This window comes from Balaenoptera musculus, chromosome 2 (genome assembly GCF_009873245.2).
Source record: "Balaenoptera musculus isolate JJ_BM4_2016_0621 chromosome 2, mBalMus1.pri.v3, whole genome shotgun sequence".
Classification (NCBI taxonomy): Eukaryota; Metazoa; Chordata; class Mammalia; order Artiodactyla; family Balaenopteridae; genus Balaenoptera; species Balaenoptera musculus.
Window position 1 is genome coordinate 126186216 of NC_045786.1, and position 13550 is coordinate 126199765.

General features: G+C 38.6%; 1 protein-coding gene across 1 annotated transcript in view; it reads right to left on the reverse strand.

The window, feature by feature from the left end:
* Nucleotides 1-13550, reverse strand: part of MAP4K5 (mitogen-activated protein kinase kinase kinase kinase 5) — a 144854-nt gene that overhangs the window by 80827 nt on the left and 50477 nt on the right. The window contains 3 exon segments of the mRNA XM_036841713.1: nt 558-613; nt 3519-3583; nt 4071-4161. Of these exon segments, the coding sequence (XP_036697608.1) occupies nt 558-613; nt 3519-3583; nt 4071-4161 (212 nt within the window).

A 13550-nucleotide genomic window follows, 5' to 3' on the forward strand; every position in this document is an offset into this window, starting at 1 on the left:
AGCGCTCACAGGATGTGAAATAAGGAAGTAAAGAAATCTTGACTTAATACAATGTTTAGAAGCTTCTAAAAGGGATTCTGATAACGATAGCACTTATTAATATTACACAGAACAAAGATTTCCAGATAACATTCTGGGTTATTGTTATGCAACTCTACTCTCATTTTGGGAGAAATGGTAAAAGAACTCATGTCTTTTGCAAAAGGATTCCTTTTACTGTCATAAAACTTGAAGGGAAAGCTTAGACAAGTTGTTATAATTGAGGTCTGGTGATTCATTCATGAAAAACAATTCACACCTATGGCTTTCCTCAGCTTTGCAGCAATTGAGGGCTAAGCACTACAAAGTAGAACACCAAACATCACCATTGTGTATACCAACATCAACTTCAATGAATTTCTGGGACTCATTCACAAAAGAAATAACTAGGCTTACAGAATTACGAGAGGTTAACAGAAAAATTTGGTTTACTCTTTTTCTTTTGGGCAGATCACCATTTTATCGTTTTCAATTGTGACACTAGAACTGCATTTCTATCTACTAAGCAAACATAGTACCTGTAAAGTTTCTCTGCATACATAGGCTATTTGCAATTCTGATAATGGTCCTGTAACTAGAAAGAAAAAAAGAGACCACATCGTTATACATTTGAATTCAACAGATTAAAAACATTTTAAAAATGACTAACAATTATAAAATTTCTTCTGTATAAATCATTGGGTGACTTCTCCTCATGAGCATATATTATTCTTATAATCAGGAAACAAAAAAATAGTAAAGTTGAAAATTTTTAAATGTACTTTAAAAATGGAAGATTTAAAAGTACAATGAGGTTATCACCTCACACCAGTCAGAATGGCCATCAACAAAAAATCTACAAACAATAAATGCTGGAGAGGGTGTGGAGAAAAGGGAACCCTCTGGCACTGCTGGTGGGAATGTAAATTGATACAGCCACTATGGAGAACAGTATGGAGGTTCCTTAAAAAAATAAAAATAGAACTACCATTTGACCCAGCAATCCCACTACTGGGCATATACCCTGAGAAAACCATAATTCAAAGAGTCAAGTACCACAGTGTTCACTGCAGCTCTATTTACAATAGCCAGGACATGGAAGCAACCTAAGTGTCCATCGACAGATGAATGGATAAAGAAGATGTGGCACATATATGTAATGGAATATTACTCAGCCATAAAAGGAAATGAAATTGAGTTATTTGTAGTGAGGTGGATGGACCTAGAGTCTGTCATACAGAGTGAAGTACGTCAGAAAGAGAAAAACAAATACTGTATGCCAACACATATATATGGAATCTAAAAAAAAAAAAAAAGGTTCTGAAGAACCTAGGGGCAGGACAAGAATAAAGATACAGATGTACAGAATGGACTTGAGGACACGGGGAGGGGGAAGGGTAAGCTGGGACGAAGTGAGAGAGTGGCATGGACATATATACACTACCAAATGTAAAACAGATAGGTAGTGGGAAGCAGCCCCACAGCACAGGGAGGTCAGCTCAGTGCTTTGTGACCACCTAGAGGGGTGGGATAGGGAGGGTGGGAGGGAGACACAAGAGGGAGGAGATATGGGGATATATGTATACATATAGCTGATTCACTTTGTTATACAGCAGAAACACAACATTGTAAAGCAATTATAGTCCAATAAAGATGTTAAAAAAAAAAAGAGGAAGATTTGTTCTGTAACAACTTTGGACAGTGAAAATATTAAGCACCCATAATATGCAAAGCACAGTACTAGACATCACAGGATGTTCTATACAAAGCAATGGACATGATCTCAATCCTGAACAATTTTTTAAACAATAAAGCCCCCAAATAAGAAAAACATATATAATTAATTACAGTTACATACACAAGTTAGAGGACCATAAAGGGATCGATTGTTGAAATATACTAAAAAGCATCATATACTTTTTTTTAAAGTCAAGATATTATTTCCTTAGCATAATTCTTTACTATATCTATCGAAACAAGGAGCTTGATCCAATACCTTACCTAAGTATCCAAAAAGCAATTAGGTCACTTCTGACAACCAAATCTCTCCCTATGAAATATAAAATACTTCTGCAAGTACCCAACTAGGGGCTTTGGAAATACGCCTTCCAGTATCATGAAAGAATATTTGAAATCCGGGGTGGTATTTGCTGCCAGTGAAATCAAAATCAGATATACTTACATGTAATCTTTACTTAAGAAAATATTTTACTACATATTTTAATCACTGGTTCTCTACACCTACTCAGGAACATAGAATTTTGATTCACAGTAACTTGATGAAATAGGAGTAAAAGAAGGGAAACCACTTTATTAACAGGTATTATAAGTGTAGTTGTTCTTGATTATTATGCTATCTAGTATATTATTTACAGGGATGAATACTTTTTAGATTCAGTTTAATTCAATAAATAGCAGGTTTAATAATGGAAAGCAGAAATTTCATAAAGAAATAAAATTAATGTCTCAAAACAATTCTTTCAATTTAAAAGGGTAAGTAGTAAAAAAAAAAAATGCCCACTGCATAGTTTTATTAATCCATATCCTTGAGTTCTCATTCTGTGAAAGTGTGGATAAAAATTATAAATATTGATATTAGATAAAAATTCTTCATATAAAAGATCATAATTCTTCATAAAATCATAGAAAAGAATTTTATTTTTTAGTATTTATTTAGGCTGCACCAGGTCTCAGTTGTAGCACGTGGGATCTTTAGTTGCAGCATGCGGGATCTTTTGTTTGTTTGTTTTAGTTGCGGCATGTGGACTTCTTAGTCTCGGCATGCATGCGGGATCTAGTTCCACAACCAGGGATCGAACCTGGGGCCCCTGCATTGGGAGCACGGAGTCTTACTCACTGGACCACCAGGGAAGTCCCATAGAAAAGAATTTTAAACCAAGTGGCACAGAGCTGTTTTCTACCAATAATTTTTAAAAATCAACAACAGGGGTAAAATAAAAGAGAATAGTCATTCTAATATAGTATTATAAGGGAAAATTCAATTCAGAAAGTTGTCTAAATTAACATAATGCTAAATAAAATACTCCAAATTCTTAAAATTATATATTTTTAACACAAAAATATTATAGCAACAACTAAATTGTTTTCCTAGTTAGCAGCTTAAGTTATTACTAAGATAGACATGTAATTTGCTTTATGTGAGAGTCACCCTTTGCATTTCAATTCTAATTTACAAGGAAGTTTAGGCAGTTTTGTTTGTAGATAAAATACCTCCCTAGAGACTACATAAGACTTCCTAGAGACTACGTCTGAAAAGTAAAATCTGGATTGTTCAAGTACTCTCCAATTTCTCAGTTCAGTCTCCAGCAATTTAACTGAATAACCAACAAAATATAAAATTTAGGTTTCTTTTACTTAATACTCCAGGAGCAGGACAGAAGAACAGTAAATCTATCTGTTAGTATCCCTTGTTAACAAGAAATGTCAAATAACAGTCATTAAAGTCAAAGTTTTAAAATGTGGAGTCAAATTAACAGTACCATGGTAAATATCTTGAAGTGATCCGCCACCACAGTATTCCATACAAATCCACAGTTTTTCCCGACTAACATGAAAGAGAAAGAAAATTATATTAGTTAGTAATTCTCAGCGACTGACATACTTTGAAAGGCTGTCACTCTTCAGCACACAAAGGTTTAGGATACATTGCAGGTTTAGGACACATTGCAGGTTTAGGATAGATTGCAACAGGAAATTGCCCTTGCAGTCTTTCTTCAGAATACAGAAAAGCATATTAATTTCAGCTTTGTTCCCACCTTAAGTGTTTTAGAATGTGATCAGTTTTATAAGCTAAAACACTTACTTGTAATCATTCATAGTATTTCATTAAGGTTGCCAGATAAGGTATAAATGCATAAATGAAGCTGTCATTATTAATGTAAAAGAGTAGACAGTAAGAAGACCTGAGAAATTTTAAAACTTCAGACAAATAATTTTTAAAATTTATATACAAAACAGCACTTACATGAAAGGGAGGGGGTGTGGGACCAAAGAAATATGAAATACAGAGTAGATGCTTTTGTGTTTTTTACCTGAGATAGCTCCCAAAGTAGGCAACAATGTTGCAATGCTTACATTCTTTAACCATAAATATCTCTTGCTGAATCAAAGAAAAATCATCTCCTGAAAAACAAAATGATAATAACTTGGTCACCATGTTACATTTTGTGTCTCTATCTATAGGAAGAAGGAAAACTTTACAATAAGTATCAGAGATGAGGAATTAGACATTCTTAATACTTTAATGGGAATGTACACTGGTACATTCTTTCTATAAAGCCAGAAGCCTTAAAAATGTATAAAATCCTAGAACTCATAATTTCACTTCAAAATTTATTTTCTTGAGATATGCAGAGATGAGATTCTCTACAGTGTTACTTAATAATGAAAGCATGGTAAAGTAACTTATGGTACAGTCATAAGATATTACAACACAGTTAAAACATGTTTTGATATAAAAACATGTTCATGATATATTAAGTGAAAAAGGGATATCATATATATATTATATAAGTACATATGTATATAGAAAAAAATGTCTCAAAAACATACAAAATGTTTATGTCTGGGTAGTAAAATTCAAAGTAACTTTGCTTTCTTCTTTTTTGAGTTGTATTTTCCAATTTGTCTACCAAAAACCTATTTGGGTTGTTTAACTAGAAAAAGTTATATTAAAATAAAATATTGGTTATTTATGGGAATTTTATGGTTAATATGGGAATACTGCCTAGAATGACACTGTCACCACCAAACTTCATTTTGCATAGAAACAGTGTTTTACTCCAGTAAAAGGAGTTTAGAAGTTGATAAAATGATTGCATTTGTATTATGTAAATGCAATATAATGAAGAAAAGCTTGAGGTCTGGGTTAGACATACCTGGATTCAAGTCCCGATTCAGCCATTCACTGGCAATGTAACCTTGGGCAATCTAACTCTTCTGAATCACAGCTGAATCCATTAAAGTATCATCTGAATTCATTCCACCTGTTTGGCTTCCCTATCTACCACTTTCCAGAAACATTCCCTATATTTTGGTAATACCAGTTGCTGGCCATTTTTGTAATAGATTCTCATGCCCCTAAGCTTCTGTTTATGCAAGTCCCTCAGTTGGGAACGCTGTGAGAAAGAGTATGTAGTGCATTTAATACAATATTTGACACAATAAATGCAATAGCGATATTACTATATGTTGGAGGCAAGAAAGATACAAACAAAAGTGTTCCTTGTTAGGACATCACCATAAGATATTTTTTATTAGATAGTGTTTTGTAATGGTCTTTTGTAAATCAACATCAGGTTTAAAACCAGTGGTGTCCAGATAAGCTCCAGCTCTAACTTAAAGTCATCTTAGAATAACATACAAGGCCAAGAAGGAAAAACTTAGAAATTAGGCCTTAGATAAATAAACAAATAAAATTCTCACGCAAATCAGAGTTATTTTCCCCTTATATTACAACTTTCAATTCAGAGCCAAAACAAAGCTTTAAATATTTTTCTATGCCATAAAATACCTTTTAAAAAAACCAGTCATTACTGATGTGGTTTATACATATATTTAATTTAGGTATGACACACCAAATTTATTTATAATCATTGTCACTCTTTTCAACAGTCCTTTCATGTTAACATTAATTGATAATTCAGTTAAATAATTTAGTGTTAACAATTTTAAAGAACTAGGTAAATCAAATAAGGGTACAATTTTCTAACAAAAATCTGAGTAAAAATCTTTAAAGAAAATTTAGCTTTTATTTGTAAAAATGGCAAAACCTGTATCACATGAATGGTTACATATACCTTAAACGTAAGTGCACAGTGGCAACATTTTACCATTAGAAATTTATTTCAGCAAGCACCAAACAGAGTTCTTAAAAAGTGAGGAAGAAAATAATTTCTTAATAATCTGCCAATAGGGACTTCCCTGGTGGCGCAGTGGTTAAGAATCCACCTGCCAATGCAGGGGACACAGGTTCGAGCCCTGGTCTGGGAAGATCCCACATGCCACGGAGCAACTAAGCCCGTGCGCCACAACTACTGAGCCTGTGCTCTAGAGCCCGCGAGCCACAACTACTGAGACCTCATGCCACAACTACTGAGCCCACACGTCTAGAGCCTGCGCTCACAAGAGAAGCCACCACAATGAGAAGCCCGTGCACCGCAATGAAGAGTAGCCCCCACTCGCCGCAACTAGAGAAAGCCTGCGCACAGCAACGAAGACCCAATGCAGTCAAAAATAAATTAATTAAATTAATTAATTATTTAAAAAATAATCTGCCAGTAAAAGGGGATCAATGAAGATAATCCAAAATAGATAATTTCATGTTCCCCATTATCAACCGAGGCAGAAGTACGGGATAACTCCTGAAGATTACAGTAAAAAGCCTGCAGCAACGAAGACCCAACGCAGCCAAAAATAAATAAATAAATAAATAAATAAATAAAAAACAAAACAAAAAAACAACCTGTGCCCCCTACAATGGAAGCGCATAGTCCTAACCATTGGACTGCCAGGGAATTCCTTACCTAATCACTTTTAAATGTGCACAGAAGTCTTATATCTGAGCTGTGCTGAACAATTCTTTAGTTAAGTCTAGGATTTAGAATATATTTTCTCACAGGAGTAACTTCACAAATGGTGCCTAACTTCTTAATGATGTCTAAATTCTTAAACTGACCTGTAAAAGTCAATAATATGGCTGAATTAAAACTACGAGTAACAGACACTAATTCTTCAGGAAAATCAGCTGAGTTCCACACCACAACTGTGCTCCCAGTAGTAGCTGTGTGAGGTTTCTGCCAGGAAAGACAGGGTCTTGCTGAGACTGAGCGACAGCTTTTTATGACTGTAGCTAGAAGCTAGAATTCACAAGAACAGGTCATTAATAACTCAGATGTTTGGGGACTGTGCCTTCTTTAATATATGCACCTTAGTGAATAAACTTCAGTTCTGAGTATGTTATTCAAATATCTATTTCACAGTATTGTCTTAAGCTTTAATGCAAACTGGGCAGAATCTTCTATGAACCGAAATTGTACCATGAAGCAGTTTTACATAAAGATAATATTTTGAAGTTCATCCTGAAAGGCAAGTAAGCTAAATAGTTATTTATCACAGATATAGCTATTCTTTGATGGCTTACATCAGCCTCATCAAAATTACTTGAAATTTGGATTCATTTCATTCTTCTGATTGGGTGATACCAGATCACTGTTACCTTTCACTGAGATACAGCATAAAATCCACTAAGTTCAGAGGCCTCAGGCCTGTAGGTTCCAGCTCTGTTGTTCATGCATAAATGGGTTTTGAGAAGCTATTTTCTCAAAAAAGAGAAGTTTCATTCTTCATACCCCAGGAGTCAACTAGAGTAGCTGAGGAACAGAGCCCCATATCTGCTGTTTTGACTACGTACCTGTTATTTTCACCTGAATGCCTTGCTAGCACCTTGAATTTAATACGCCTGAGGGTGCCACATCTTCTCTCAGACACCAATTTTCTCTTTGGACTTTCCTACTTGTGCTAATGGCACTTTTTTCTAAAGGACTAACCACTGCCAGCCTGACCACAGCCCTCCTAAGAGAATCCACCTCCATGCAGCAGGACCTACTGTGTGTGCCTTGTGGTTTTCTACTTGCTGAACGCACTGAGGTGGGACCAGTGACGTTAAAAAATGGGATGAGCCAATCACATTTGGTGTCTTGAAAACCTGAAGCATGGAAACTGAGTCAGTTGTTAGTTACAGGAGAATCACATTAAAAGTAGAATATTAGAATAAGAGCCATGAGTGACTGTGGCTAAGGTTCCTAGAAATGTCCTACTAAAACCCTGGCTGATGGATATGTCCTTATATAGGAAGGGAAAAATCCACCAGAGACAGAATGTGTGGGTGTTTCTGCCCTTCTTCTCTGATAAGGGCAGCTGTGTGTTAGGGAACTCAACCTGACAGTCCTAGGAAAAAAACAAGTGGCCCCCTTCAGCCAGAAAGGTGATCCATAGAGAAGAAAGAGAGACAGTAGCTCTTGTGTTTGAGATGGTACAGTGGAACCACTCCAGATTTTCAGTGTTTTTAAGACTGGCTTGAGCTCTGAGAGGTAGCTGTAAAAAAGAACTGAAAAGTGCAGTATTAGTTATAGAGTTCTATATGGTTTGTTTGCTTGTTTATTTATTACATTTGGCTGTGCCGGGTCTTAGTTGCGGCATGCAGGATCTTTGTCACCACATTCGGGATCCTTAGTTGCAGCATGCGGGATCTAGTTCCCTGACCAGCGATCTTACCTGGGCCCCCTGCGTTGGGAGTGCAGAGTCCTAACCACTGGACCGCCAGGGAAGTCCCTCTAGATGGTATTGACACAGGGATTTATGTTTTAAATTTTTTTGAAAAAACCACTGTATTAGGGTTTGTTTGGCACATTCAGTGATCCCAGCCTTCATCACAGTGTTTCAAGGCTAAAACTCAGAGACAGATTTGCTAATAATAAGGGTAACAAGCACTACAAGATTCTGAAGACCAAGTTTTAAAGGTGGACAAACTCTACCGCTGTACATTGTTCCTAAGCCATCTCCTGTCTAGCAGCACACGGCAACCCTCAACTACAATTTTTAACTGAAGTAGGAAGCCCATTCCCCAAAACATTCTACTCTATAAGATACGGCCTTAGTATCTGGGGTCACTCTGGAGTCTGGTCTTTGCTTTCAACTTCTTAGCTCTGGATACAATTAGCCAATGCCAGTGTTTACTTAGCTACCAGTCGCTTCTGCTACAATCAGTCCATCAAGATAGCGTTAAGTTAGACACTAATAATGCCACACTTAAGACATTTATAAAAACATAATAAGGAAAGAGTAGAAGTCGTGGAAGGTAAGAGACTGGAACTGTAGGGCCTTTTGATACTATTGGCAAGTTGACATAAAGGGCTTAAGTGTTCCCACTCTGGGAACGAACTGAAGTAAGCTGGTTGCACCCCTCGTGTATAATAAGGGTCCTTTGGATTACACTTGGATTCAATATCCTCTTAAGGGTTTTGGTAATCAAATGGGTCCTAAAAAATAGTACTTGGGAAATGACTAAAAGCAATATGCCTCTCAGATTTTAACAACAACAACAAAAAGGGTCCTAGGTATTAAAACTCTGATGGTGGCAAAATGAAAGGCAGCCAGACGATTCATCACATCCCTCCCTGAGACAACATGGTAGCAGATCATGAATTTAACACTGAGGTTAATTAATGAAACCAATATCTGTAACTACATAAACAGCTGCTGACCTAGGTCAATTTAAAGGGCTTAAAGAATGAGCCATAGTGTGGAAGACTCAGTCACTTAGTGCTTCGAACAACAGGGCAGTTTGCAGCAAGAAAAGGACAATCCTAATTTCTGGAACGCCTGGCCCAAGACATAAAGGGAAACGGCATCATTATGAGGCCTAAAACCAAAATCAGAAAGTGATCTCTGGAGTTGCTGCATCGTAACCCCAGCTGACTTTCCAACTGCAAAAAAAAAAAAAAAAAAAAAAAAAAAGGATCCTGGCAACTGGAAAGCGAGTATCTGGGAGCAGGCTGAATAACTCCCAGGACCCTGGCAAAGTACTTACTACTATGTCTTCCTTTCCAGCAAAAGAGGAACAACTACCTTACTGAAATGTGGCCTATGATTAGAATGCCAACACAGCATGGACTAAAAAATAAACAAAATCAGAGCAAGGAAGAGATTAAATCCAGAAAGAACTGCTGATTTCTATGGAATATAGTCAAAGGTAGAGTAGACTTTCTGGACATCCATTTTATGGATGTTAGCCCAAGAAGAACCAAACATAACAACTGATAACCAATGTCATATTCCGGATCTCTGAACTTGGTTATAAGTCTTTGAAAGGAATCCTTTGGACTGCACCAACTAATTTCTAGTACTAGTATTCTCCATCAGACATTTCTAAGCACTCCATAAAAATAATAAAAAATTATCCTGAGATAAAGAAGAATCTTGGGGGCTTCCCTGGTGATGCAGTGGTTAGGAATCCGCCTGCCAATGCAGGGGACACGGGTTCGTGCCCCGGTCCGGGAGGATCCCACGTGCCGCGGAGCGGCTGGGCCTGTGAGCCACAACTACTGAGCCAGCGTGTCTGGAGCCTGTGCTCCTCAACGGGAGAGGCCGCGACGGTGAGAGGCCCGCGCACCGCGATGAAGAGTGGCCCCCGCTCGCCGCAACTGGAGAAAGCCCTTGCACAGAAACAAAGACCCAACACAGCCAAAAATAAAAATAAATAAATAAATAAATTTATAAAAAGAAAAAAGAAGAATCTTGGAATTTCAAAATCAACTTTCAAAAAGTATTTCACAAATAACCCCACTCTCATACACACCTTCAAAAGCAGGCTAAGAAAAGAGGATGGATGGGTATTTCATAGTAAAGGAAATATAAATGCCAATAAACACATAAAGGATGCTTATTCTCAAATTAAAGAAACGCAAATCAAAGCTATTTTTTAATCCCATCAGTTTTGCAGAAGTTTTACAATTCCCAGTGATATATATTTTGGAGACAGTATTGAGAAATGTATTTTCAAATCTGCTTGTGAAAATGAAAAACTGATCATGCTTTTTGGAAGCCATTTAGCACTATTAATCAAACTTTATATACCCAACAATACATACAAAGATGTTCACTGCAACACTGATTCCAACAGCAAAAAAATGTGGAAATAACCTAAATGTGTATCAATAAGGGATTAAATGAATGTTACCTCTGTACAACAAAATACTCTGCAGCTATTAACAAGAACAAATAACAGCAATATATGGTAACATGGAAAAATGTTCAAACACTTGTAAAGTGAGAGGACAAAAAAAGAAGTCTGGAGAACAACATATAGAAAATGTCTGGAAGGAAATGGAAAAAAATAGTAGTTACTTCTGTGAGAGGGAAAAAAGACTTGCAGCCAGGAGAACTTATTTTCCACTTCAAACCATTCTGTGTTGGTTTGATTTAAAAAACAAAAACACCATTAACAGCACTTTAACAAAAGATAGTACTCTAGTCTGAACATCTTTTTCTGTCAACTAGGTCATTTAAATTTTTTTTCTTTTTCTAGTAATTACTGAAATATATGGATAACTATCTACCTCTTATTTTGTGATTTCTACTGGTTCCATATTCTATACTTCTTTTTGTCCTGTCTTACCTTCTTTTAGATTGAGTTTTTTGTTGTTGTTTGGTTTGTTTTTGTCTTTTTTTTTTCCCCACAACCAGTTTGGAATTGACACCCTCCATCTCTATTCTTCAGAAGTTACGCTAGAAATTTTAACGCACATACTTTCCTTGGTAAAGGTTACGCATAATTCATATCTTTATTCTCCTCTCAAATAATACAATAACCTTAGAATGCATTAACTCTATTACCCCTTCCCAACTCACCTCCTATTGTTGGTCAGAATTTTACTTCTTTTCTAGAACCTCACAAAACATCATCTTCATTTTCATTATTATTTTATATAGGTATATCTTCCTTTTTGAAGATTTACCCATATATTGGGCTGGCCAAAAGGTTCATTCGGTTTCTTCGATAAGATGGCTCTAGTAGCACTTAGTTGTCTCTAACTTCATTCAGAACAATTTTGTTAGACTGTATGTGACAGCTGTCATATCAGCGTGCATTTACAAAAAGACATCAAAATTGGTGAATTTTTGTGTAGCCATTTTAATATTGAAGTTGGAAGAAAAAAAGCAACATTTTCGGCATATCATGCTTCATTATTTCAAGAAAGGTAAAAACACAACCAAAACACAAAAAAAAGGTTTGTGCAGTATATGGAGAAAGTGCTGTGAGTGAATGAACGTGTCAAAAGTGGTTTGTGGGGGAGACCTTCAAGACGGCAGAGGAGTAAAGACGTGGAGATCACTTTCCTCCCCACAAATACATCAAAAATACATCTACATGTGGAACAACTCCTACAGAACACCTACTGAACGCTGGCAGAAGACCTCAGACCTCCCAAAAGGCAAGAAACTCCTCACGTATCTGGGTAGGGCACAAGAAAAAAGAAAAAACAGAGACAAAACAATAGGGATGGGACCTGCACCCCTGGGAGGGAGCTGTGAAAGAGGAAAAGTTTCCACACACCAGGAAGCCCCTTCATTGGCGGAGACGGGGGGTGGCGGGGGGGAAGCTTCGGAGCCACGGAGGAGATCGCAGCAACAGGGGTGCAGAGGGCAAAGCGGAGAGATTCCCACACAGAGGATCGGTGCCGACCAGCACTCACCAGCCTGAGAGGCTTGGCTGCTCACCCGCCGGGGTGGGCAGGGGCAGGGAACTGAGGCTCGGGATTCAGAGGTTAGACCCCAGGGAGAGGACTGGGGCTGGCTGCGTGAACACAGCCTGAAGCGGGCTAGTGCACCACAGCTAGCCGGGGAGGGAGTCCGGGAAAAAGTCTGGACCTGCCTAAGAGGCAAGAGACCATTGTTGGGCTTCCCTGGTGGCGCAGTGGTTGAGAATCTGCCTGCCAATGCAGGGGACATGGGTTCGAGCCCTGGTCTGGGAGGATCCCACATGCCACGGAGCAACTAGGCCCGTGCGCCACAACTACTGAGCCTGCGCGTCCAGAGCGTGTGCTCCACAACACGAGAGGCCGCGATAGTGAGAGGCCCGCGCACCGCGATGAAGAGTGGTCCCCACTTGCTGCAACTAGAGAAAGCCCTCGCACAGAAACGAAGACCCAACACAGCCATAAATAAATAAAATTAAAAAAAAAAAAAGAGACCATTGTTTCAGGGTGCACGAGGAGAGGGGATTCAGAGCACCACCTAAATGAGCTCCAGAGACGGGCGTGAGCCGCAGCTATCAGCATGGACACCAGAGACGGGCATGAGATGCTAAGGCTGATGCTGCAGCCACCAAAAAGCCAGTGTGCAAGAACAGGTCACTATCCACACCTCCCCTCCCGGGAGCCTGTGCAGCCCACCACTGCCAGGGTTCTATGATGCAGGGACAACTTCCCCGGGAGAACACACAGTGCGCCTCAGGCTGGTGTAATGTCACACTGGCCTCTGCCGCCGCAGGCTCGCCCCGCATTCTGTATCCCTCCCTCCCCGTGGCCTGAGTGAGCCAGAGCCCCCTAATGAGCTGCTACTTTAACCTGTCCTGTCTGAGTGAAGAAGACGCCCTCAGGCAACCTACACTCAGAGGCGGGGCCAAATCCAAAGCTGAACCCTGGGAGCTGTGCGAACAAAGAAGAGAAAAGGAAATCTCTCCCAGCAGCCTCAGGAGCAGCGGATTAAATCTCCACAATCAACTTGATGTACCCTGCATCTGTGGAATACCTGAATAGACAAAGAATCATCCCAAAAGTGAGGCGGTGGACTTTGTGAGCAATGATATATATATATATTTCCTTTTTCTCTTTTGCCGTGTGGCTGACAGTGTCTTGGTGCTACGGCCGGGTGTCAGGCCTGTGCCACAGAGGTGGGAGAGTCGAGTTCAGGACACTAGTCCACCAGAGACCTCCCAGCTCCACGTAATA